The 26,458-nt window shown below is 25.1% G+C and overlaps 1 protein-coding gene across 2 annotated transcripts; it reads left to right on the plus strand.

The window, feature by feature from the left end:
• The first annotated feature begins 526 nt into the window (after positions 1-526).
• Positions 527-26,140, plus strand: LOC136976797 (relaxin receptor 2-like). Of its 2 annotated transcripts, none has more exons than XM_067272165.1 (18): positions 527-663; positions 7,143-7,218; positions 7,293-7,427; positions 8,180-8,263; positions 8,358-8,466; positions 9,284-9,355; positions 9,859-9,930; positions 10,039-10,110; positions 10,250-10,321; positions 10,873-10,944; positions 11,063-11,134; positions 11,435-11,506; positions 11,584-11,655; positions 11,749-11,820; positions 11,907-11,978; positions 20,296-21,134; positions 25,495-25,721; positions 25,804-26,140. In XM_067272165.1, exons 2-18 carry the CDS (start codon positions 7,173-7,175, stop codon positions 25,897-25,899), a joined length of 2,256 nt encoding a protein of 751 aa, XP_067128266.1. In that variant the 5' UTR covers positions 527-663; positions 7,143-7,172; the 3' UTR covers positions 25,900-26,140. The 2 variants fall into 2 exon arrangements, with proteins under 2 accessions (XP_067128266.1, XP_067128267.1); XM_067272166.1 differs by lacking the exon at positions 527-663 and adding an exon at positions 1,468-1,779.
• The last annotated feature ends 318 nt before the right edge of the window (positions 26,141-26,458 follow it).

Genomic DNA, 26,458 nt, shown 5'->3' on the forward strand with positions numbered 1-26,458 from the left:
TTCCAATGCTAAAATTTCAATGTCAACTCATTTTGTTGATTTATCTTCATTTGTAATGCAGACAGGTTAATCACATACGTAGACTATAAAGACTTTTCATTAGTAAAACTTATAAATACAGAAAACAAAATAATAATTATATTTTAAAATAAATTCTATTAATTGTAGATTTATATAAAATATAAATAATCATAATAAAATCGATGTTTAAACACGATAAACGAAACATTTATTGATAAGTTTAAGGATCTAAAGTGATTATCACGTCGTAGAACGAATTAAAAATCAAATTGAAATCTTTTCAATAAACCAAATTATATTAAGAAATGTGTAAATTTAACAATCTGTAATTATTATAATGTTCAAAATATTAATAATCAACATATAAGGATCATATGAAATGTATAAAACACTTTGCGTGGAAATAAATTGTATATTTATCTCTTAATAAAACACTGATACAATAATTTACAATTACCGCTATCAATCATTCCAAATATTACATAATGCATCCAATCCCGACACATGAACATGTGACGTCACACATAGAGTGACGTTCCATACCCTTGCATCAAGATGTTTAAATTACTTATGGCGCTACACATCGCAATAACGTGAGGTGAATGGAGTAGAAATGATTACGTGCAACGAACATCATTGAAGGTAAGAGAAATTCTATTAAAAAATACTTAGCAAGTCACACATATAAATTTTCAGAGTCTAGTTGAAAGAAAATTTTTCCTCAATTAAATTATTATAAATTGATTTTTCGCGTCGTAAAACCCGAATTTACTACTCGAAAATATTCTAAATTATTTTAGTTTTAAGTAAAAAATAATTAGTATTTACTTCTAATAATAATTAAGCGCAAATTAGAGTACTTCATCTTGTTTCCGTTATTAAACTTGTAAGCAATTTTGTTATAGCGAACAGCTTTCGATATGGTCAGTATGCTGCTGATGTGTCAACATCATGTGATATCGTAGACTTTGACCCTAATTTTTTAGAAAAAAAGAGGAAAACGAGGAGGGGGAAAATGTTAGCGATGACACTACGCTAGGCGCCAATTCAAGAGTTTCGAGTCTTATGTTGTTTCAACTACGTTTACTAGATTCGTTTGCTATTTTTGTAACCCAAGTATTCGGTAATCTACCACTTAAGATTCTCCCCCTAATGGGGGTTGCTAAATAAATTTATAAGCTTTTAAGGTATTAAAAACAACAACCTGATATCGTTAATCTGGTGTGAATATTCATCTTGAGTTAAATTATTTTTATTTTATAATTTTCCTGTTTATTTTCGCTTCTTTTTATAAGCGTAGACCTTGTCTGTAAGAGGGAAGTTTATCTCTTTTTATTTTATTTGCATAGTTTAGATTAAATAATTATATGTTTATGTTTATATCGGTTTAATATTTGCTTTATTTAAGGTTTTAAAATTAGTTTTATTTCTCCCGTTTTTTATATATATACGAAGATTAGTTTAATTTTTATACCGTTGTCAACACTTTTAGAGAATTTTTATGTTCCTATTTTACAACATGTAAATATAGAAACTAATGAACTACTGTGTTAACTTCTACAGTTTCCATGATAAACACGAGGATAAATTGGAGAAATTTCCAAAGCCTTTTGAAAAATCTTCAGCTGGTCCTTGCGGCGTGTCATATCCAATGGTGAACGGTGTTCTAAACTTAGTTATAATTTATAAATACTTTGTGTTTGTTTTCTAAAAATATTGACCCTTTTTTCCCTAAATTTCTACTCATTCAGAATCCATGTAAGTAATGACTTTCATTACCTACGCTTTTATTTACGTTTTACTCTATTTGTACCTCAATAATATTCAATTCTTTAATTCCTTGCTATGTATATATATAAATTTTATATATAAATATTAAATTAATATGAACAGAAAACTTAAATCAAAGAAAATTTTCAGGAATTCATAAAAGTTTACATTACAAGTAAATTATTTTATTAATAAAATTTGCATACCTGTAAAACACAATTAAAGATACTTAAAAACAGGATTACACTCTGTCTATAATTCTAAACATTGTGATTTTTTATTTATTATTAATATGTTATTGTTTATTTTAAATCTTAGACTCGAAATAAAACGGTATTTTTAAAAATCATCCCGAAATGGCCTCAAGACAAATAGAGATTTTTTTTTTTTTTTTACTTTTTGGAACATCCATCATATGTTTTCACTAATAATATCCGATGTATTTTTTTATATTCTTAAATATTTAACATATTTAGTGATATTTTTTGCTATAACTGAATTGAAATTTAATAAATGTAATATAAATATTTGAAAGATTTTCGTATTTCGAGTTTAATAACGTAATTTTTCATAGAAATTTTATTTGTCTGACGGAGATATTAATTGAAAAACTCACATTTCAGGTAAAATTAAATAAATTTTATATTTTCTACGAAATATTATTCGATTTTTAAGCGAAAACATAAATTTATACATAAGATTTGACGTTGTTCCGTGCGCAAAAAAAGAAAATATTTGATATTAAAACATACGGTATATTTTAATAAATCTTATAGAAATAAGTCTGTGTACTAGCAGTTAATAACAAACAATCTAATATGATATATTTTCTTTTTATATATTCAGCCAAAAATATGAATTTTATATATTAATTTATTTATAATTCAGATATGATATGTATTTTTGAAAGTAAGAAGTTTTCTAACATAGCTTTACGTTTTAACTTTAAAAACTAACTCTGACAATCAAACAAGTTTTTCAAAAGAATTTAGCGGCCGCGCATTAATTTATTTATCAAGAATATACGGCGACATTTTATTTTCAGGTAGTTCTAAGGAAATAAAAAAGAATGAAAAATTTATTAAAATGTTTATCGTCTATGTCAATATTAATGCTTGATTAAGAGCCAAAGTAGCTTAGAGCCAAGACAAAGTATTGATCACAGAGCCGAAAATAGCCTGTTTTTATCCACTTTAAATAAAAAAGGCTCAGACAAGACTTAAAAAAAATTGCGTCGTTAGACAAAATAAGTGATTATCTAATTGTGAAGATGACAACTTCCAAAATAAGATGAAGAATAGCTTAAAACTTTTATATACATTCAACAGTTTATTAAACTATCTCATATTTAAATACCAAATTACATCTTAAAGGCAAACACATGTGCAGTTAGAACTGTTGATCAATACAGTTTAGTTTTTTTTAAGCCCCAGATTTTCCAATGAACGTGTGATTTATCTATATCATAAATAAAATCTGAAGGTAATTGGGTGAATCACTGCCCAACTATCTTTAAAGATATACGAATAGTCAGACGGACCTCGAGATCGCATAACCCAATAAGGAAGTGTCGATTCTAAAAAATTCATTAGAAGTAATTTTATTGGGTTTTGCGACATAATATTGGTGTTAAAAACATTATGGAAATTCAATACGAATAATAATATTCGTACTGGTTATAGTTATGGTCAGCAACTGAAGCTTCGTTGACAGAAGAAGTTACAAAAACCTGATTTGTTTTCATTGAGTGAGTGACAAAAGTCAAATCGGGTCATCGACATGCGATAGCCATCGACTAAAGGTTAACATGGTGAATTTGATTAACAAAATATACATAAAATTTGCCAGAGAAGTTATCTCTAAGAGGATTTTTATTAAAAATTGCTACCGATAAATAATCAGAGCAAATATGAACTATTATTGTTTAAATATAGCTATCAGGTGACAACAAATACTAAATTATTGTTAAGTTAAACAGTTAAGAGCTGATAAATATTTAAGCTTTCAAACATTTATGAAAAATGAATGTAAAAATAATATTATCTTAATTTTTTTTTTCATAGTAATAAGGACAAGAATTATGTTTAAGTAAGACCGAGAGAGACGGATCATAAAATAAAATGTATTTACGATTAACAGATGAAAGTAAAAATATTCCTCAATTAATTTCATTAGAAAAGTTTAATACTAAACAAATAATTTATGTTAAAGGTAACTGAACTGCTTATATAAATAAAAGAAAATTAAATTATAGGTTGAATAAACATTCGAAATTGAGATAAAATATTAATTTATTATAAATAAACAATTAATTGTAGAATAATTGTTACAAAATCAGGAAGATAATCATACATTCTAACAACAGACTAGATAAGAAACAACACTGAAGAAAGGACGAATAATAAGTAATCCATCAATGGGTTATATTTGTTTGGATAAATATTTAGACATTCAAATGTACACGTGCAGAGTTGTATGGCAACCTTCAGTTCATTTAGTGAAGACAAAACTCGGAATTTAATCTCCGTTTTTAAATGGTCAAATAAATCATTCAGTGAGAAAATAAATCAAATGTAAAACTGATAATTTTTTTCTTTGTATATGTACAGTAGAGTACAGTACGCTTTCTTATTTTTCTACTTTGTCTTCTAATTGGTAACATTTAAGTACCACTTTTAGTTAAATCTTTGAAGTTTCATCAGATTGAAATCATGACAAATATTACATTGTCGCCTTATCATGTGCGTAATATGATTTATGATTTTTTTACGATTACCCAGTAGATCCCAAGGATGAATAAATCTACAAAATCCGACACAAAAAAGTAATGTCTGATTAAACAGTTTCTTTATTATCAATCGAAAAATGTTTATCTCGTTAATAAGGTTAATTCATAATTATTAAAGATAATAAAATGTATCTATATTATTTTGTAGGTGTAATATAGTATTCTGAGACTTTTTAATAATCAAATTATTCATTTAAAATTGTAATGAGGCTTTTTAGCGGCGACGCAACTGTCTCTGAAGGCGCCACGCTATATCACCATAAATAACGAAGTTAACTTATGTGTTTACACTTGTACAAATATGGCAGACATAAGAGAAAGATAATTTCAGGCAGTTGATGTTTTTCTTTATCATTTCACCAAAAAATCGGTTAAGGATTCAAGGCGGTCAAGGTTTCCTTATAAATTAGCTGACATACGTGTGGGAGATTCCTTCAAACAAAATCGTTTATATATTTTTAATTTATCGGAAGAAGTACTTATATAAAGACAGTTCCATTGAAACTTTAATTCTATTGAAGTAAATCCTTGATAAGCTTAGAATTTATTTCGTGGACTCTGAGCGAAAGAAGTTTCGTCTGGTTCTCGTCTATTATGCACGTATAGAGTCTAACTAAAAATCTAAGAGGAAAATGTTTTCTTATGTACTAATGATAATTCAGAAACTTAAACGTGTGATAAATGGATGTAGTAATTAATTTTGAAAAAGGAAACTTAATGATGTCAATGTTGGCATAAATCGGTTTCCTATCAGCTGATTTGGTGCCAGCAATGAGTTTAGCAGCTGATTTGATACCACTTGGAAAAATTGGCAGAATATTTTTGGGCAGCAAGCCCAATTTTACGACATATACAAATGAAGCCTTCTTCCATTTTTGTACTATACGAGTGGATATGTATGTGAATTTCATATTGTAAATATAAATATAACCTTTATTACAAATTTAAAGCAGTGTATAAATTATAAACATGTTTTTCAGCTTGCATCACTTTCAATTCAGTTGATCATATTAAGATGATAAACGAAATTGGTGAAGCATAGTGAAAGTGAAATTTTATTTTAACTATTCATTAAAAAATAATTTCAATTATTAACGTTAATAAAGGGGAGAAATATATTGAAATTTTTTCATACTTATTAGAAGCGTACAGTCTTCAAACTACCTGTACGTGAATTTTTAAACGTTCTTGTAAAGAGTTTGTATCTGCATTAATTAATATGAATAAACAACAAACTTTATACAAAACCTTAAACTATTACTAATATAAATATGTCCTTTGTTTTAACTATACAAAGAAAATTGTTTAGAAAATATTGCCAAGTATATTTGACAAGTATGTAAATCATATTAGAAGGCCAATATCAAAACAAAGATAGACTTTTTAGCAATTATTTTCTTATTATCTATCTAAATTTTCTAGTTAATTAGTTTATGTTAGTAGTCCTGTTTATTATTACTGCCACCATAAAAACTTCGGTGTAATTATTATTACATTATATTGTATTTAAACAAAATATAATAATAATTCATGATAATTAATGATAACGCGTCGTGACGTTTTCAAACGTTAAGGGATTTAAGAAATTACTTCGCTTTCGCAACAGGAAAATGTCTTTGAATTCTAGAGATTAAACTTATTTAGGAAAATATTACTATTTTAAGATTTTATGAAATCCTATTCATTTACATTTTATAACTAGCACTTGGATATAAATAGAATTATATGTATATTGATTCGTAATTTGTTTATCTTTAAAAATGAATAATCATCAAAATCCGTATCGGTGGCTTAATGTTTTTGGAAGAGTATCAATGGAAAAAGGAACAAAATTAAAAGAAAACCACGTACAAAAACTTAATAAGACCTTCTAACAAAGAAGTCATACAAATATTTATTGGTAAAGTGTGTTAATTTTTCTCTCATATTACAAAGCAGTAAATTGAAATGTTTCAAAGTTAAGAGCTGTGTGGTTTCCAGTTTCAATTTTTACAATTAGATTTTTATTGAATTTACGCTTTAACCATTGCTTAATCTCAGTAGATATTTACCATAAAGATAAAAATCACTTGAGTAAAGATAGATGAAGTGTTCGACAAACACCCATTTTGTTGACTCAGATATAAGACCTATCTCGAAGATATTGATGTCAGCATTAAACACAGAAAACTCATTTTTTAATGAACGGTTAATTAAAACTTATAAAATTAGTGTTAGAATAACTTAGTATTAACTATTAAGTATAACTATGAGTTATTACAGTTTCAAATTTTTTTAATTTAAAGTATGTATTTTTATATATTAATTATTATTTAAACATTTAAACTTATCTCGTCTACTAGTACTTTATCAATTAACAGGATTATAAGAAACCTTTCTTTATTTCATTCAGGTGATTTAAATAAACAATATTATTTCTGATCTGTAAGACCTAATTGCTGCATCCATAAATCCAGTATAATAAGTCCTGTTAATTGATAAAGTACTAGTAGACGAGATAAGTTTAAATTAAGTTAAGGACACAAAGGCATATTAATTATTATTTAAACAATTTTCAATGTAGAATTTTTATACCTATCACCAAGAAATTAATATGCACATGGTTGTTGTCGTTCTTTCTTTGACAAGTCTCATATCGAGTAAGTGTCTTAATTAATTTATAAAAGAAAAATTATAAATTCGAGTGGTTTAATCGCCAAATAATCTCTAATAGCTCATTGCATACAAAGAAGTGATCTTTGTCAAGATGGGTATTTTCCCTGTAGCGATTCTGATGTTTGTGTTCCAAGAGAAAGTATCTGTGATGGAAAAGAAGACTGTGAAAATGGTTCTGATGAAACCGATTGCAGTAAGTTAAAATAAAAATTAATGTTAGAATTCCTTAAATTTTTAAATAATTAAATTCTTAACATTATTATGTTCCATGTTAAATATGAATTTATTTCTAATTTAAAAGAAGTATATTTATTATAAAATAAAGTTTTATATTATTGTTATTTTAAAGCATGCTATTAACATGATATCAAACAATTTTAATAGTATATTTGGTATATGCTTAATTTAGACTAAGGTCATCTTTGGTAGTTTAAGCAGTGCGCACCACCTAAATTAAGCTCTCTAAAGCAGCGTACCAAAGTTTAAAACTGATAATTCTTCGTGTGTTACTTTATACAAAAATTTAATATAAAAATATTATAATTCGTTAAAATTAAACTATTAAACACACATAAATATCTAATGAGCTAGTCTATGAAAATATTTTTTCGCACATTAGTCACACTTACATAGAGACCTACTAAATACACAAAAATTCTGTAAAATATGTTATGTATACACATAAAACTATAAAAAGAGAAACGAGCGAATAAATTCCTTTAAATATCTTTAGTGTTTACAGAAAAGAAAAACTTCTCTACCAATAATAGATTTAAAGTGACATGTTGGTAATAGGAAACTTGCCATCATATAATTGTTTTTTTCACACCCTCTCATCATCCATTAGGGAAAAGGACCATTTTTATTGCTTAAATCTAAAACCTCTTAAATATATATATAATTATTTCATACATTTAACCGAATTTTATTTATAATTTCATACAGCAGATGAAAATAAAAGAGAATATTTCAATAATTTCTTCAGAAAAAGACCCGATGAAGATCGACATACAAAAATTAAAACCTGTGGTAAATATTTACATTAATTAAAATTAGAAATAATTTTGATGATTTAAAAGTTATTATAAAACATTCTTTAAATTTCTTTATTGTTTTATTAAAGATATGATAATCCGACCAAGTGAATGTCAATGTTCTGAAAAAAGTTTATTTTGCAACTTAAAGAATTTGCATGCTGTGCCTTTAAATCTCTCAGAAGATTTGCAAATGTTGTATGTATTCCATTTCTATTTTATTAATCTTTAAATTAAACTGAAAATTTTGTTATTAAGTTTGTAATAATGTCAAAAATTTGAATATGCAAGAAATTAAGTCATAGTTTTAACTTAAAAATTATTTTTTAATTGTTAAAACATGGATAATTACTCATGTATTCTTTGAACTTTTATTTGTATCTTAAGTTTTGTTTTAATGTTAAATATATTTTCAAGAAAAAATTATTCGTATAGGAAGTAATAACATGTGATTTAAGTACATTTCCGGTCAAGGACTAAAAGTTCGAGTTAGCCAATACTTAAAAAATCTATCTTGACAAGCAATCTAAAGAGTCGAAATATGTTCTTTCCAAATGCTGGAAAAACAAAGTTAACTTATACAAAATTTGAAATACGACTTTAAATAAACAGACTTCAATCAAATGGGATAGTTATTGATATTTTCTTCTTATAAATTTTATAATATTTTAGCCTGGAAGATTTGGATAATGAATTATTATTTTTTTGGATTAAGATTTATATAGAAATTAATCCCGAACAAAAATATTAGTCTACATATTAATATTTATATTTATAAATATAAGTGTTAATTGGAAATGGAAATGGACTTTAACCACTTAATTCCATCCTATAAATCCAAGGTTAAGATTACTTTGGAGTACTTCAAATAAATTATTTAAAAATTATTATAACAAACCCAACTCCTACGGGAAACTATTATAAAACATGAAAAGATAAGAAAAACAACTGGTAAGTTTCAAAGAATCCATTCATTAAGAAATGTTTATATTAAAGACGTTTGGTATATTTACAGGGATCTTGCTGGAAATAAATTGGACTCAATAGACGGAGACCATTTTCCACAATTACCACAACTTCACACATTGTATGTAAATTTATAAAATTATTGTATGTTAACTCTTTAAATAATTTTATAACTTTTAACTGTTTCCTTCCTATGGACAATAACAGTGATACCATGCTTTTAAGAAGAATAAATACACAAGAAAATAAAATAAGAATTAAAATATTTTATATTTAAAAAATGCATATTAAAATTAGACGTTTTCAATCACTAGAATTAAAGAAATTGTTATCTAAGTATTCATCCTTACAATTATTAAAGCATTTTAAAATGTCACAATGAAAAAGGATTAAATATATTCTACTGTTTTAATATAAATTAAGCGAATTATTCAGTAAATTTTAATATTTAATGACAAAATTATAATATTAAAAATACTAATAATTCGATGAATAAATAAATTAATTAATGAAATTCAAAGAAAAGCTTTATGTTACTAAATATTTATTTAATCATCAATATTCTAAATTACATTATTTTATAAAATACTGTTTTTAAAATATCAATCATACTTCCTGTTATAGATTATTAAGCAAATCAGAAATCACTCAATTAAGTGAAGGTGCTTTTAAGAATTTAACTGCATTAGAAAAACTGTAAGTAGAATTTCTTTAAAATCCTTATCTGTTAATGAAAAAAGTATTTTCTGGAGGAGATTTGAAAATCTAGAAATGTACGAAATACGGCATTTTCTTAAATTACAGATATTTGATTGGTAACAATCTGGAAAGCATCCAAAACAACGTGTTTATTACTAATAGAAGATTAAACTATCTGTAAGTACCGAAATTTTGCTTTTACGTTAACGCCTTATTAAAATTAATCAAAGGGTGACAACAAGAATTATGATATACGAAATGTAAATAATTTCAGTCCCTTATATTTTTAGAAAATTTGGGATGTTTCTATTTCCAGCGACCTGTCTCACAATCCATTAGTTTTGCTGAATTCGTTCTCTTTCCAAGGTCTGGAAGCTCTCGCTGAATTGTAAGTTTGAAATAAAATATTGTTTATTAAACAAAATTAATTTATTATTTTTGATGATAATATCATAAAATATATGAACTGTCGACGAAAATTATCGAAATTCTTAAACGGAAACGAGTCGTATAACAATTACTTGGATTATGATTTCAACAACTTAAAATATTTTTCTTATTTAGCAAATTACTCATATTAAGTCTAACTCTACTTATTTTTCCAATGCAAGTAAATAAAAAGCTTTTATGTGAATGTCAAAGTAAGCATTTTAATGCATTATTAAAATTGCAAAGGTCTTAAAATTTAATCAAATTTTACATTCTATTGAAAGCGATAAGGTAATAATTTTTTAAGGATATTTTCGCTTTTCAAAATAATAATAATAAAACGCAAGTTTTATAGATCCTACATCGTAATTATGAAATATAATCCGCATATAAAATCTTATAAATCATCTTGTGAATATCGAAGAAGTATTATTAACCGTTTAGTTTTATCTCCTGCAAAATAGCGATGACAAGAACAAAAAAGAATATTTTCTGAATTATTTCTTTTAGAAATTTAAGACACTGTCTTCTAGAAACGTTACCGGATGGAGTTTTCGATCCTTTAATACGACTGGAACGCTTGTAAGTCTTTTAAAATATATTTTATAAATGAAAAAAATTATTATATAATTTTGGTAATAATAAATTTATTTTTAAAAATATAAACAAACTTTTTTTATGTGTTTTCATGTTTATACAGATGGCTGAATCATAACAAATTTGCAAAGTTTCCATCTTTCGCTTTGAGAAATTTACATGAATTAAACACACTGTAAGATTCTTTTTAAAGAATTTATTAATATTTTATTTGATTTCTATCGATTATTAAAAACAGGTTAATTCAAATATTTAATATCAGATTTAAATTATATTTTAAGCTTTAAAAACATTAATATACTTTTAAAAAAATCACCTTTACTAATTGGTCTTGTAAAGATAAAAACAACTATTCATACTTAATAATTTATTATTAATTGTTTTTGTCCATCTGTAAAATTCAAAAAATAAATTATAATAAAAAAATTTAAATGTGATTTTATATAGAATTTATAACTAAATAAACGTTTTACAGATCACTCTCTAAGAATCAATTATATAGTATAGAAAAGAAAATCTTTCAAAATAATGGACGTTTGAAGCTTCTGTAAGTTTTATTTATGAATTTATATAATTAATTACATCTAATTACTGAAAATCTTAAAATATTTCTTATCATAACAGATCATTAGATGGAAACGAATTGAATTATCTAGACGAAAACAGTTTTGGTACTATTCCATCACTTAAAAAACTGTAAGTAGCGTAAATTAATTTTAATTATTGGATATGTTTTAATATTTTAATTATTTTGGTAATTATAATAATATAATTTTTAAAAATTTTTAGAGAACTGAGAAATAATCGCATTAAAACTATAGCATCTTCTACATTCAATGGCTTATCATCATTAATATCTCTGTAAGTTGTTAACAGATTTTCATTATTACGAGTATAATTGAAATTTGCGTTGTAATATTTAAAAAAAAAAATTTTATTCATTTTAGTGATTTAAGTGAAAATCCCTTTGAAGAATTATCACCGAGTATTTTTGAAAATTTAACTTGTTTAGAATACATGTAAGTTATATTTTTCTTAATATTCATACGAATAAAGATATCTGTTATGATTAAACAATAATAATAAACAAACCGATTTTTCGAAGCTGTTTTTACTTGATTGGACGTTTAAAAATAATATTATGACTTATATGATAATTAAAATTGAGAAGGAAGTTCTTATTATATTTAAGTATAAGTTTCAATGAATAAATTCCAGCTTAATTGAATATCGATTTTCATAACGAATTTCAAAAATGTTTTATATAAAGAAGTTATGCAGAATATTTACCTAAAAATATGAAGAAATATTTAAAAGCGAAATCATTTATAATTTTTCAATTATTAAATAAAGATAATTATTATACGGTAAATTATTTTATATTTAAATATAATAATAATATAATTTTAATGATATTTTCTGTATGCCAGACTATTTTAATAATTAAAAGTTTGTGGAATATTGTTCTTTAGACTTAAAAGTTATTGTTAACTTTTAAATACTTAATATTTGTTCACGTGTAGTATAAATAATCAATTATCACAGCGAATAAAATCCAGCTTAGTTTGTTTTCGTTTGTTATTTTTGAGCGAAAGCAATTTGTCAACATATATTTTTTTTCTTTTCTTAGAATAAAATCACGAGTGCTAAATTCTAAGGAGACGAAGAAAGATTGATAAGACTATTGATTAAATTTATATAACATTTACGGTTTGTTATCTTTATCAATTGTAAAATGAGAAGCAAAAACTTAAAACAATTCGACTCAATGGCTATTTTATTTTTACTTTCGAATAAAATAATTTTTTGTTTTATGACAAAGAATAATGAACTTCGTTACAGCAAGAAAAAAATATCTTTAATAAAAAGTTGGCTTGACGTAGTCATCGTAAAGAAACTTAGCCATAGAATTCTGAATAAACGGAAGTTAATTCAGAAGAATTCTATGATTCATTTCTTAGCTGTATAAAGTCTAATTCTAGTTTAATTTTTCAAATTCGTCTTCTCTTTGAAGCTCTTAACGAATTTTAAACTAAAATATTATTTGTTTATATAGAAATAATTTATTATTTCTGATGAAAAACGAATAAAATATGTGAATTGCTAACTAAAATCCGTTAAGAAATACTTAAACGGATATGATCAATTCTTTCAAAATTCGTATTTGTCTGTTTGTCCGTACATTTTTGTACATAATTTCTCGGTAATTGCAATAATTAGAATATTAAAATTTTCCGAAGTTATGACTTTATAATCTATTTGTGAAATGACATACTATCTAAGCTATGTACTGTACTTTCATACTAAAAATATTAATTTCGTAGAAATTATGAGTTGAACCGATGAATCAGTTACTTTAAATGAAATTTTATTTATCTAAAATTCGTCATCAATTAGTTGCAAAACAATCTAATTATTAAATGTTTAAAAAACAATAAAAAAAATTTAGAATGTTATTCTATAAAGCAGCAAATTAAAAATAATTGAAACTACTAATTTATAATAATTATTGATTAAAACTTTTGAATTACGTGTAGATAAATAATCACAATCAGAAAGAGTAAGTCGAACTAAAAATTAATACAGTAGTTATAAATAAAATATACAGAAAATATTACAGGAGAGTTAAGTCTGGATTTCTTCTTTTACCGCATAACTTAAAAATTTTCCCAGAAATTTAATCGTTATAAAAATAAATTACAGAATCATTACTGTTGATAGCACTGGCAACAGAAGGCCGTTATCAGAATTAACATTTTAGATAAAAATGCTAAGGAGAGGTATATTTATATCTTCCTGATTTTTAATTCGATTTTTATACTTTAAATATGTAATTTTACTTATATTAAAGCATTTATTTCGGCATCTTTTGATAACTTTTAAATGCCAACTATTGATAGTTTTTGTATTATAAAAAAATTGATTTAATGCAAGCGTCGTCATTTGGCAGTGAGCAATGATTTATGTAACCAAATGTGATCGAAGAATTTAGGATGGGTGATTCTAATCGTATCGCATTACAATATACACTCATCTGGATGCAAACAAGAGTAAATATATAATATAAAAGTTTAAGTTTTTCATATGTCAAATTAAAAATTTATTAAAATTCTTAAATTTAAAATTTTTAAATATTGCTGTTGTAAATTCTACTAATAAACAAAAATTGAGATGTTTTCTTTCGAATAATGTCACTGATTATATTTTAAAATATATTAAATTATTGATAGATTAATTGTTGACGTTTTGCAGATCGATAAAACTCTTATTATCTGTTGAATCCGGATTCAAGGATTTCGTATGATCAAGGTTATTAGTTAAGGCAGCCATTTTTTATTTGTTCAAAATTTCATATAAATTTTTTTTTTATAAATTTCTTAAAAATCATTAACTATACTCCATTTTTTTAGCTTTAGTTATTGATTTAATGCTGCGATATTTATAACAATTATGCATTCAGTAAATATGATAAATATAAATTAAGTTATTAGAATTCAATGCTTAATGTTTTTTACTTTAGATCCTACTTAATACACATAAATTATTGACTTATGTGTAAACTTCAAACGACTACGAGACATGAGATACTCGAACTAGATCCAGTCACAAACGTGTAGCTTCACCCCTCTCCGAAAGCCATAAAGTTATATGGAAAAAAAAATCAATAAAATAAATTTAAAAAGATTTTTAATCTTATGCCAAAATTTAATTTATGTTTTTCTTTTTGCTTAAAACACTAAATTTGAGGATCTGTGTTTGGGGATTAGGTCAAATGGCTTTTGTTGGCCGCCCTATTTGAGTCTTATGTTTAGTGTAAAATATTAATTTCGGAAAAAAGTTCGAAAAATAAAATATATTTCGACGAGAATTGTATCTCATTACAAGTAGTTATACTGAGATATCCAGAACTAAATCAATTTTTTTTTTTTTAAATATGAAAAAATTTAATATCGCACAAGTGCAAATTTTACTTTAAAGTAGTTAAATGAATCTTTTCACTAAGGAAATATAAAACTATTTCTCTCAGTTTAATGCAAATTATTATTATTTAATATATAATGTTTCCAAATTATGAGTCCATTACCAAAAGAAGCGTACTATCAATAGGTTGATTCCATAACCAATAAAATAACGAATCGTGCTAAAGTTATGAGTGGAGTAATCTATAAACAAATAATTAAACATAGAACTTATTCAATTTCATCTAGACCTTTGTGATTTGTCTTGAGAAATTTAGGTCGAAATGTCGTTCCGCATCTCTTAACCATAATAGCCTCCCAACTGTGAACCAGGAACACTACTAATGAATAAATTAAGACTGAATATGTAGTTCATGTACACCGATAGCATGCGGTATAAAAACAACCGTAACCAAAGATTTAAAAACATTCGTCGTTATATAATTATATAGTTACTAAATTTTAAATGTAAATAAAAATTTTCAAAAATTGACTATATAAAGTACTGTTTTAGTATAACTACATATCGAACTTTAGAATTTATATTAATATACTAAGGTTGAGATATAATCTGATGAAAAAAAATCGTTAATCTCTGTTGGGAACTTGCTCAAGAGTTCACAAGTAAATTTCTAATTACATCCTTAATATTTAAAAAAAAATATATTGTCTCTCTAATATGGTTGCTTACTTGCTTTCAAATTATAATCATAAGCAATCACAAAGTTGCTGTCTGTTTTATGCACTATTTGGCATTATTTAAAATATATTCCTTCTTCAAACCTTACGATTTCGATTCTTCTTAACCTGTAAAAAAATCCTCCCCAAAAGAATGTAACTAAAAGTGATGCGAAATCTAGTTTTTACATCTTACATACGATATAATTTAAAAAATATAATTACAATATTTTAAATTTTCGGTCTTTTTCTCTAAATTTTAGTTGCAAGAGTAAAATTTCTACTAGCTTTAAACGTAAATGATTCAATTATTTTGAATGATAAATTCGACACGCGAAGTTTATAAGAATGCATCTATTCAGAAAGACTGATTTTCTGGAGTAGTCTACTACAAAACAGAATTACTGTGGAATATCCGGATACGAACCCGATGTAAATTCCTAAAATTTGTCATAGGCCTATGGGTTGAGGCGTTGATTCTTTAACTCTAATCCATGCTGATAGACTCATGCTGATAGATCCGCTCGTAATTAGCGTAAATGGCATAAACGTACTGATTAATATTGATTAGTGAACATGAAGCAATCAGTTCTTTATTTTTTCTGCTTCAAATTTTAATTTTTACTCACCCTGAAACTAAATATATATATATTACATTTTCATAAAGGAATTAAATTTTAAAAAATAACAACTTTTTCCTTACATTTAAAATTTTAAATGCTAGATATAACTGCTTAAAATATTACATTGAATATTCGAGCCAACTTGTTTATACACATTATAAAGCATAATCAGATTCAAATTACTAAAATTTGACTATAAGTTTTCACATAAAATTTACGAGGTATATTATGATTTTTAACTTCTTTTCTGTATTGGATCGAATAATTTATTTTCTAACGCTTAAATTTTTACTATAGTTATTTATTTACATTTATTAATATTTCATATGATATAAAAAGTTTGATATAAAGAGATTTTATAATATTATGCATTAGTTCGGTGTGACATTACACGCAGTCATCAGAAGTCAGTAAGAGTGATTACATAAAAATATATAATAACAGATGTTTCTAAATTAATTAATTAACTGGCATCTGAAAAAGTTAAACTATTAATAATAAGTATTAATTAATTACCGATTTATTTTTTAATTAAAATAATTCTTTCGAAATGTAATAGCTTCATCATATATTTTTTTATCAATGGTGTTTCAACATTAAGTATTTTCTTATCAATATATACAGACCAAAATTTTTGATCTACGAGCACTTCAACTTATTTATCTTTAAATAGATAAAAAGAATGTAAAGTGAAAAATACTATATTTAACGAAAATTTTTCAAGAAATAATTCTTTCCATTAAATTCTTCATAAAAATAATGAATTTGATTAGAGGTAAAGAAACTGCGACCTTCTACGGCTTCCAGTGCAGCCTGACAAAATGTAAAATAGTTTAACACAGAAACAAGTTTATGGTCATCTGTTTTTCTTCACATTTCAGATAAATTAACTTAAATATATTTTATTACTTTTTAAAATAAAAATATCTAATTATTATTATTATTATTATTATATATATATATATATATATATATATAATGTGTGTGTATATTGTTCTTATTTACTGAATATATAAAGTTATGCAACCTTCAATACACGTGGCCTTATCTGGTACTTCTGAAATGGGATGTGGCCTTCCGATTAAAAAGGTTTCCCACCTCTGATCTCGACGAAGTAATATTTTGTAACAACGTAGGCATACTGTACACCACTGTATACTAAATTTAACTAGGCAAGCAATACAAAATTTTTAAGTTACTCGCATCTAAAATTTACTAAATATAATTTTGATAAAATAACAATTAAAAAAATGTATTTACTCTTAAGTATAATGGCTTATTTATAACTGAAATATTATAACTGTTCAAGCGTCAAGTTAAGCAAAGCGATAACAATTTTCGAAAGAATCAATTTACAGTTTTTTTTTTAACATTCACTTCCCTTATGCTTTTTTTTAAATTATTTGTATAGGCTTTTCTTGGCATCAAGGACGACTGCAGGAAATATTTTCGAAAAATCTTGTTAAATTTTCAGTCGATGTAAAGATTTAATTCAAGAATAATAAAGAAATTTGATATGTGCATCTAAAGAAGCGTAATTTCAAAATATAAAATAACATATAAAAAATTTATCTATCGTAATAATTAATGGGTTTTAATATAGGTTTAATATCATGTTCCTATTAATATTTAAGTTTATCGAAATATCAGAAACATGAATGCTTTATAGATATAAACGAATTATGACTTTACATTATTATAACATTTAGATATATGAAATTTTATTATATAGTTATTATTTTAACTTTTTACAACTCAAATTTACCTGACAATAAGAAAAAATATAAAAATTAAATTAACTTCTCTATTTTATGTCTTAATAATATTTATCTAAAACAAATGAATTAAACGAACTTATTCATTGAAAGATTTTTAATGGATAAAAAATTTGAAAGTAAATTGTTAGATTTAGTTATATTTATAAATAGTCAACAGAAAGTGTTTATTCTTAGTTTATCTTTAAAATTTTTTTTATAAACTTTTATACAATTTCGATCCTAATTTGAACAGTTTCATTTTTATAATAAAAAAAAAGCTTATTAAACGCATCTGCTGATGTAAATTTTTCATACATATATTTTAAAAATCCAGCAACGAGTTGCTCAACTTTTCCGGCAACATTTGATAGCGCCATCTGTTATTGTATTTTATTTTTAAACAATTTTTAAATTCTTTACTATTATAAAATGACAAAAAGCTTAATTTTGTTGGGATGGGTTTTATAAAAAAAAAAAAAAAAAAAAAAATTGTAAATGCCAATAACGAGTAAAATTGTAATTAAGTCCGACCATACTGGAGATACACATAACCATCATTATCTCCCCATTCCTCGACCTTTTACTACCAAAATTTAAAGGAAAAGTTACTTAAACCCTGTTACAATGTGCGTATATATTGCAACTAAAACAAACTATATTTTTAATTTTAAATTATTGTAGATCGTGGCTTTTATAAACAGAATAGTCATTTTACTTGTTTCGAAATTATGACTTCTTTCTTGTAATTATTTAAATGTTTTTTTTTTTTTTCTTAGTTTCGAAGATATTTCATTTCGTAACTCAGTTAAAAATTTTAACTTTTAAAAGTTTAACTTAAAATTATTTTTTCGCCTATATTCAGATCTCTCCACATTTTCATAATCCAAAAGACAAAGATAAAAAGGATTTAAATATTATTTTATATATCTCTTATTTCGAAGTGATGTGTTAAGAGAGATGAATTATATCTGAAGTAACAATATTTAATAAACTTATTAATTTCTGTTTACAGATACGTTTAATTTCACTAAAAGTATCTGCTTTTTCTGTATTATCTTAATGCAAGTTGCTTTTGTCATATTATATAATTCCGGATATTTTAAAAGATTTACTTGTATTGTTTTTATTCTTTTCAAACGTTTGGATTCAGTTGTTTGGCAACACAGAGCCAGGTCGTATAATTATAGACGCTATCACAAACAAATGAATAAATAAATAAATAAAGTACGTTTCGTAAGATCATTAAAAAATCCCTCACAGAAGACGTAACAATTACTAATTTTCAAGTGGATAATAATTAAAAATGAATGTTTCATTGTTTGGCAATTTGGCTGATAAAATTTTAATTTGAATTGCGTTTAAATTAATATAGAATAATTTTTACGCATTAAAAATGAATTCTTCTTTTTACTATTTACCTGCTTCTTTCGAATCAATTCATTGAATTCTTTCAATAAAAAAAATAAAGTTACATTCAATTATACTTTTTTTCCCTATATTCTACCATGTTTTATCTTTACATAGGATATTGTTTACGGTTAAAAATCTGAAAATATTTAAATTTATACCACTGTCTTTATTATTATTCTATTTTGTTTTTTTAATAACTTAGGTTTAAAGAAAAATTTTCTTGGAGAATTTTAATAAGTGTTTTTTTCAGTTGTATTTCAATTTTGTTTTTTAATTCAATGAATTGCATTCACTAAATCAAGATTTTAGATTAAGTTTTATTAATTGACTAATTAAATTTTTTAGAATAAATATTAAATATTTATATTTATAGGATTAATAAGTTTATATAACAATCTCATAAAGTAGGAGAAACAAAATTCAGTAAAAATGATAAATTAAGTAGCCTAATAAACAATATTTTGATTAAATATTAAAAAACGAAACGAAATGTTTAAAAAGGAATTAATGGAAATATATTTGAAATCAATAAATAAATCGGTGAAGGAATAAAAATGAAATTACTTTTGTCTATTTTTATTTCTCTAATTAATCATTGTTTTATTTATAGCTATAACTTAGTGTTTTTTGAATTCCTCATTATCCAAATTCCTGCTACAACGAATGATATTCTTTATTACCATCCGCTATCAGGATCGAATGATCCTGGTATTGCAAATTTATTTGAAGCGTCACGTTTTTGTTTCTTTTATTGAAATTGTCTGTGTTCTAAGTTTAGTGATTTTTATCATAAAATTTCATTACAATCTTACGAGCTTATTCTCAAAAATTCTGTAAAATAAGTTAGGTTTACTGTAGGTAGTTTCATTTTTTATAGAAATCAAGCTAATTATTATTATTTTTTTCCAGCTATTTTCAAGATTTTCAATTATGCTCCTATGCGCCTAAAGTACGAATATGCCATCCAAGAAGTGACGGAATAAGTAGTCTTGAACATTTACTTGATAAAGTTATTCTGAGATTTTCGGTGTGGACTATGGCATCGGTAGCATGCATCGGAAATTTCTTTGTGCTGATGAGTCGGGTTCTTTTGAAAGAGCCCAACGAAATCCATTCGTTTTTTATCAAGAATTTATCGCTGGCTGACTTATTAATGAGTATCTACTTATTTATCATTGCAAGTCAGGATGTTATCTTCAGAGGAAAATATATGCTATATCAACCTCAATGGAAAAAAAGTTGGTTGTGTCGATTTTCTGGTTTTCTTAGCACTTTAAGTAGTGAAGCTTCAGTTTTAGTGCTTGCAGTAATCACTCTCGATCGATATGTATCTATATGTTATCCCCTTTCCGTACAAAGAAGAAACTGGACAATAGCTCTGCTTTATATGGTTTTAGTATGGTCTACAGCAGTTCTATTAGCAGCTATACCACTTTCTGAAGTTGCATATTTCGGTGAAAATTTCTATAGTAATAATGGCATGTGCCTACCAATTAATATTCATCGTCCGTATGCCGATGGTTGGGAATATTCCACATTTATATTTTGTGGAATTAACATGATTGCGTTCATAATAATTGTGTATGCTTATATTAGCATGTTCTTCAGCATTTCTCGCTCAAAAAGCGGACTTCGATCGACTCAACAACAACAAGATAGAGCGATTGTGAAAAGATTTGCTTTCATCATAGGAACAGACTTTATTTGTTGGGTTCCTATAATAATCATTAAATTGATTTCATTTACAGGTAAGATTTATTTATTCTATTTTATTTTTAAAGCAAAAATTTAATTTAATGTAATTGGTTTAGAGAAACTATAATATCAGCTGATTAATAATAATAATAATAATAATAATAACAACCTACGCTTTTCATTAATATATGAATAATCGTTACCTTTACAAATTTAACTACATTTAGTTTTTGGCTAAACTATAATCTGTTTTAGAGTCAATTTATAGGCCAATAATTAAGACAACTTTTTTTGTAAAAAGAATTATTTACTAACTTGTATAAATATATTTTTAAGAAAAATGTAAAAAATAAAAATTATTTTGCATAAGAAACATTCTGAATTTTACTATAAATTTTCTATTTCTAGATTGATATTACTCTAAAATCTAAGTTTAAACGACAGCAAAAACATTTTTATTGTATAGACTTTTCATACAAACAATTAAGAAATCATTTTTTAAAAAATAATTATTAAGAAACAGATAATACAGTTGAGATCTTTCATATTCCACGTTTCAAATATAGTAAAATTTATGTTTACAAGAGAATGAAATGTGAAATAAATTTTAATAAATATATATACTTAACGTATTTGAATTATTATTACAAAGATACAGATAGTCTATACCAGGGATCTTCAATCTTCTACAACCTTTGGAACTCTTCTAGTTTATAATATTCTTCAAGGAACCCTACATTTAGATAACAATTTAAGAGTGTTTTCAAACTTTGGTTATATACTCAAGTTCCATTTAAACATTCTTTTATATATCACGAAAAACCGTAGGGATAGACTACCCCCGGAAAAAATGTAGTTGCAGACCATTCTTTGAGAAACACTGAACAATGGTTTTGGGTGGATCTTCAGAGTGTGAGGTAAAAAGTAACTCAGGGGAAATCATCATTTATATTTATTATATAAAAAATTAAAAATAAATTTTTTTAAAAATATTTCATTAAATATAAAAAAATATAAATAAAATATATTATTCTTAGATTTGACCTTCGACCAAACTAAATACTACCCATTTTAAGCAATTGCTAGGCAAATTGTAACTGGGTTTGGAAAGTGAAAAAAACGAAATAAAACTTTACTATATAGGAAACATGTAAATACATTTAAAAAATTATTACACGCAAACACAAGAATAAAATAATACAAAAAATACAAAGTAACACAAATTTGCTTAACCGCGGAGAAAGGCAAGTATGACATGAAGGAAACCTTAAAAACTTTTGCGAAAACCAAGGGTTGCGCGAAACCCAGGTTGAAGAACCTTGATCTATACTAATGTGGTTCACTTATCATACGATATTATGTTTCTTATACTGATCTGTAAAGACGAGGCTAATAATTAAGACGATTTTTTAAAAGAATTATTCAGCAATTTGTATACCGTAAATATATTTTGAAAAAAATATTATATGACAGAAATTCGGGATAGGATAGGAGCTTGAAAGTCGTAAAACGCAAAGATTTTTACGTTGGGCACGGAGCCGTCAAGAGAGGAAAACTGAGGATTTTTTATCGAGTCCGGAGAAAACTTAGTAGAAAGCTCGCGGTCTACGAAATGCTCATCCTAAATTTTTCTGGTTCCTATGCATAGTACCATACGTGTATGTTTAATTCAATTTTAGAATTAGTAGTTTATAAATAAACTATAAAATCTAAGAAAATTAAAAACATGCAATTTTTCTTAAATATTCAAAAATACAGATAGTCTATATGTTGTAAAATAAGTTCGTAGGAATTTACTGAAGTTGTTTAGTCACATTCTCGAGTTTTAGTTAATATAAGACTTAATTTTTATTTAAATTTTAAAATTTTAATTAAAATTTAAAAGATTAATGAAAGTAAATATCCCCTTTATAAAAAATACCCTTCTCTCTTTATAACATAATTTTCTTATGAATAATGTTTAAGTTGTACAGTACATCTAATCTTTCAGCTTGTTAACATTCTGCGAGATCACACTTTTTTAATGTGCAATTTCAAAATGACAGATTAGTTACTTCAATCAATAAAGAAAAAGAACGTAATGTAATAAACTAAGACAAAAGATCTGTTTGTAACCGATATTATTTATCGTTAGATTTCGTTAGTTTTTAGCGCCAGAATGAATGTTTTTGATCAAAAAGTTTAAAGGATTCTATAGCGTTGAAATAATTGTTATATATATATATATATAAAATTACTAAAATATGAAGTTTTATAATTATTATATTATGATGATTAAATAGATTTTTATTTTAAAAAAGCATGGTTTAATTGTTCTTGAAAATTTAGCAACATTTCAGTTATTGTCTGTGTTGCTAAGATAGTTTTTTGTATTGCGTAATTATAAGTATATATTTAATGTAAATGGAGATCTAAATTACATAAAACTGTTCTGCCAACTTGATTCCATTCTTTGAGGTTAGAGCATTAGTTAATACAAAAATTTAACTTGATCAGAATAATTCTTTTAAAATTATAAATATGTTCAATGTAGAAAATTTAACTTAAATTCCTAATTTTAGAAATAAGATAAAAAACTGCAAAACTTTAATTATATAATAAACTAAAAAATGTTTATATGAAAATTTTTCAACTCATCATTTGCTGAGAAAATCAAAAAGGTCTCATTTATACCCGCATTAGTTATGGAATGATAGATGTAAACATTTTATTTGAGTTAGATTTGCATTAAAATTTAGATCAACTTTATGCTTATCGTAAATCTAGTACTTTTAAGTAGTTGCGATTTTGAAGATAAATTTAACTGTAAAATAAGTCGACTAAAATTAACAGAAATATGAAAAAATACATATATTGTATGAATCAATATGCTTAGGTCTATAGAAAAGAACTTTTTCGTCTAGCAATTACTCTACCCGTAAACTGTATTAAATCAAAGACAGTGTTAAACTTGCTAAATATATCTTGCACAATACCTTATACTGCAATTTACGTAGTTCATAAATTTCAAAAAGCTATATTTTATTATAAAATATATTTGAATTCGATTACAAAATTTTTATTTAATTCAGTACTTATTCATCAAAACATGCCAGCAAATATTTTAATTCTTACTTTTAAAAATTATTACTAATTTAATTTGTAATATTAATATTTAACGTTACATATTTTGCAGTATAACTATCAAATCTATATATATAATCGAGACGAGTTGATAATAATAATAATAATCAGCGCAGAGCCCAAACGGTTAGGAGTTGAAAGTTGAAATTTGGTACACAGTTAAGGTACGTCACGAGAACGCACACTAAGAAGGGATTTTTCGAAATTCCTTCCCACGGGGGAGAGGGACAGGATTAAGTCTTAACACTTCCATCAACAATGGAAGTTTTACGTAACAATGGAAGTGTTAAGAGAAAGCGACGTACAAGATTTACGGGCGATGGAAAAAAAAAAAAGATAAAAGAAAAAGAGTAATATGTTGGAACACATTCGATTTTCAAATTTAAACAGATTAGTTCGGTTTTTCTCGACCTTTCTTGTTTAGAACATTCGATGAAAATCGAAGGATATAATTAGAACACGTCGTGAAGATCGAACTATATTAGAACATTCGATTTTCAAATTCGACCTTTCTTTAGAAAAACTTAGTTCGCTGATGAAATTCTCTCTTTTTTGTGACTATAATGTAATAATCTTAATCTTCGCTATCGTTACTTTTGCCCGAGCAACGCCGGGCCTACCTGCTAGTATTTCATAAAATCAAATGGTCTAATTTAAATAGTTTTACTGAAGTACCAGAATTCGAATTCAACGTGGAACCATCGCTTATTATCATTTAATATTGTCAGACCTGTTGACAAGAAAGTCTAGTCGTTAATACTCTTATGAGAAATTAAATCATGGTTATAAATCTACAGGAATATTCAAATTATACTTGTTCAGCAGCCTGAAAATCGAAAGAGTAACTAAAGATTTGTATGATAGAAAACAATACGTCAATATTGTTTACAAATGGGTATGGAAATTAATCATTTTCATTCCACTATTTCTTACACAGAATATCCTATAAAGACAGACAATACATTTACTCACGCGGAAACTTTTTAAAAATTCAACATATTACTTTTAAAATTGAAAAAATGTGTTTTAAATTTATGAAATATGTATGAAAGTAATTAAAATTGATATAAGTATACTATATGTAATATTTTGTTTTAACAAGTTAATAATTAAATTTTATAATCAATTTGTTAAATTAAACTGTTAAATAAATAAATTTTGTTTAAGTTATAAAATAAAAATGTTAATAATTCAAATTTTTAATTAAAAATGTTAAATAATTGAATACTAAAACGATAAAATTAATTTCTTTATTTATTAATGGTATTTATGCATTACCTATCGTTTCAGATGTTCCAATTCCTACAGATCTTTATGCATGGATAGCAGTTTTCTTTTTGCCTGTTAATTCTGCATTGAATCCGATTCTTTATACGTTAACAACAAAATTGTTCAGGCAAAGAATGGCTAAAATGGTTCGAGGATACCGTCCATCAAGCGAATTATCTGGAATTTCCTTATCTTCATTTTTCCATCACAGAAGTTCTAAAAAAACATATATTACTACGATGTCCGATGTAAGGATATTTTATATAAATTTATATTCGAACAATGCTGATTACAATTAACGAATTACAATTCTAATATTGATAATTACAGAACGATCAAAGTTTTACAAGTAAATCATCTCAGTTAAGCAGGAAAACGAGTCCAAAAACTGGAGTCAATGGTATTCCATCTCCTCAAGCAGTTTAATTATTTCAATAGTAAAATAAATTACGCACAATGTACAAAAGATTTAAGGAAAAAGAAAGAGAAAAATCTAAATTTTTATGATAGAAAAGTAGCGATTAGAAAGTTCAAAATTATTATTTTTTAAAATTGTTAATATATAAGAAAAAAAAGGAAAACTGTAAATTTTGAATATAGTTATGTAAATAAAAAATAAAATAATATAATATATTAAAAATATTTATTTTATGTATCTAGATTTTTAAGATAATTCTTATAATAATATCTAGTTTTTAAGATAATTCTTATAATAATAATTTTAAAAATGTCAATATAGTAAATAACAAAGAAGAGCTAAATTTATTTAAGTATATAATTTCAAATTTGTCAGTAAATTCCTGCTTTATATAATTTATGTTTTGAAAAGTCTTTTCTGAGGAAATTAGATTTCAGAATCATTAAAAAAGCTTGCAATTTCATAAATACATATAGGCCTATACGTACGTATATCCTGTATATGATAAATGAACCCAGATCACTCAGAAAATGAATAAATATGAAACTTTTTAAAAGCGTAGGCACT

The sequence above is a fragment of the Centruroides vittatus genome, unplaced genomic scaffold (assembly GCF_030686945.1).
Source record: "Centruroides vittatus isolate TY-2023 unplaced genomic scaffold, ASM3068694v2 contig_425, whole genome shotgun sequence".
NCBI lineage: Eukaryota > Metazoa > Arthropoda > Arachnida > Scorpiones > Buthidae > Centruroides > Centruroides vittatus.

What these genes read in the sequence shown, in the direction of transcription:
- LOC136976797 (XM_067272165.1), top strand. Translation starts at nt 7,173, where the DNA reads ATGCACATGGTTGTTGTCGTTCTTTCTTTGACAAGTCTCATATCGA. An exon ending in TTCTGATGAAACCGATTGCA is followed by an intron (nt 7,428 to 8,179) that starts GTAAGTTAAAAT and finishes AATTTCATACAG; the next exon opens with CAGATGAAAATAAAAGAGAA. An exon ending in TTACCACAACTTCACACATT is followed by an intron (nt 9,356 to 9,858) that starts GTATGTAAATTT and finishes TTCCTGTTATAG; the next exon opens with ATTATTAAGCAAATCAGAAA.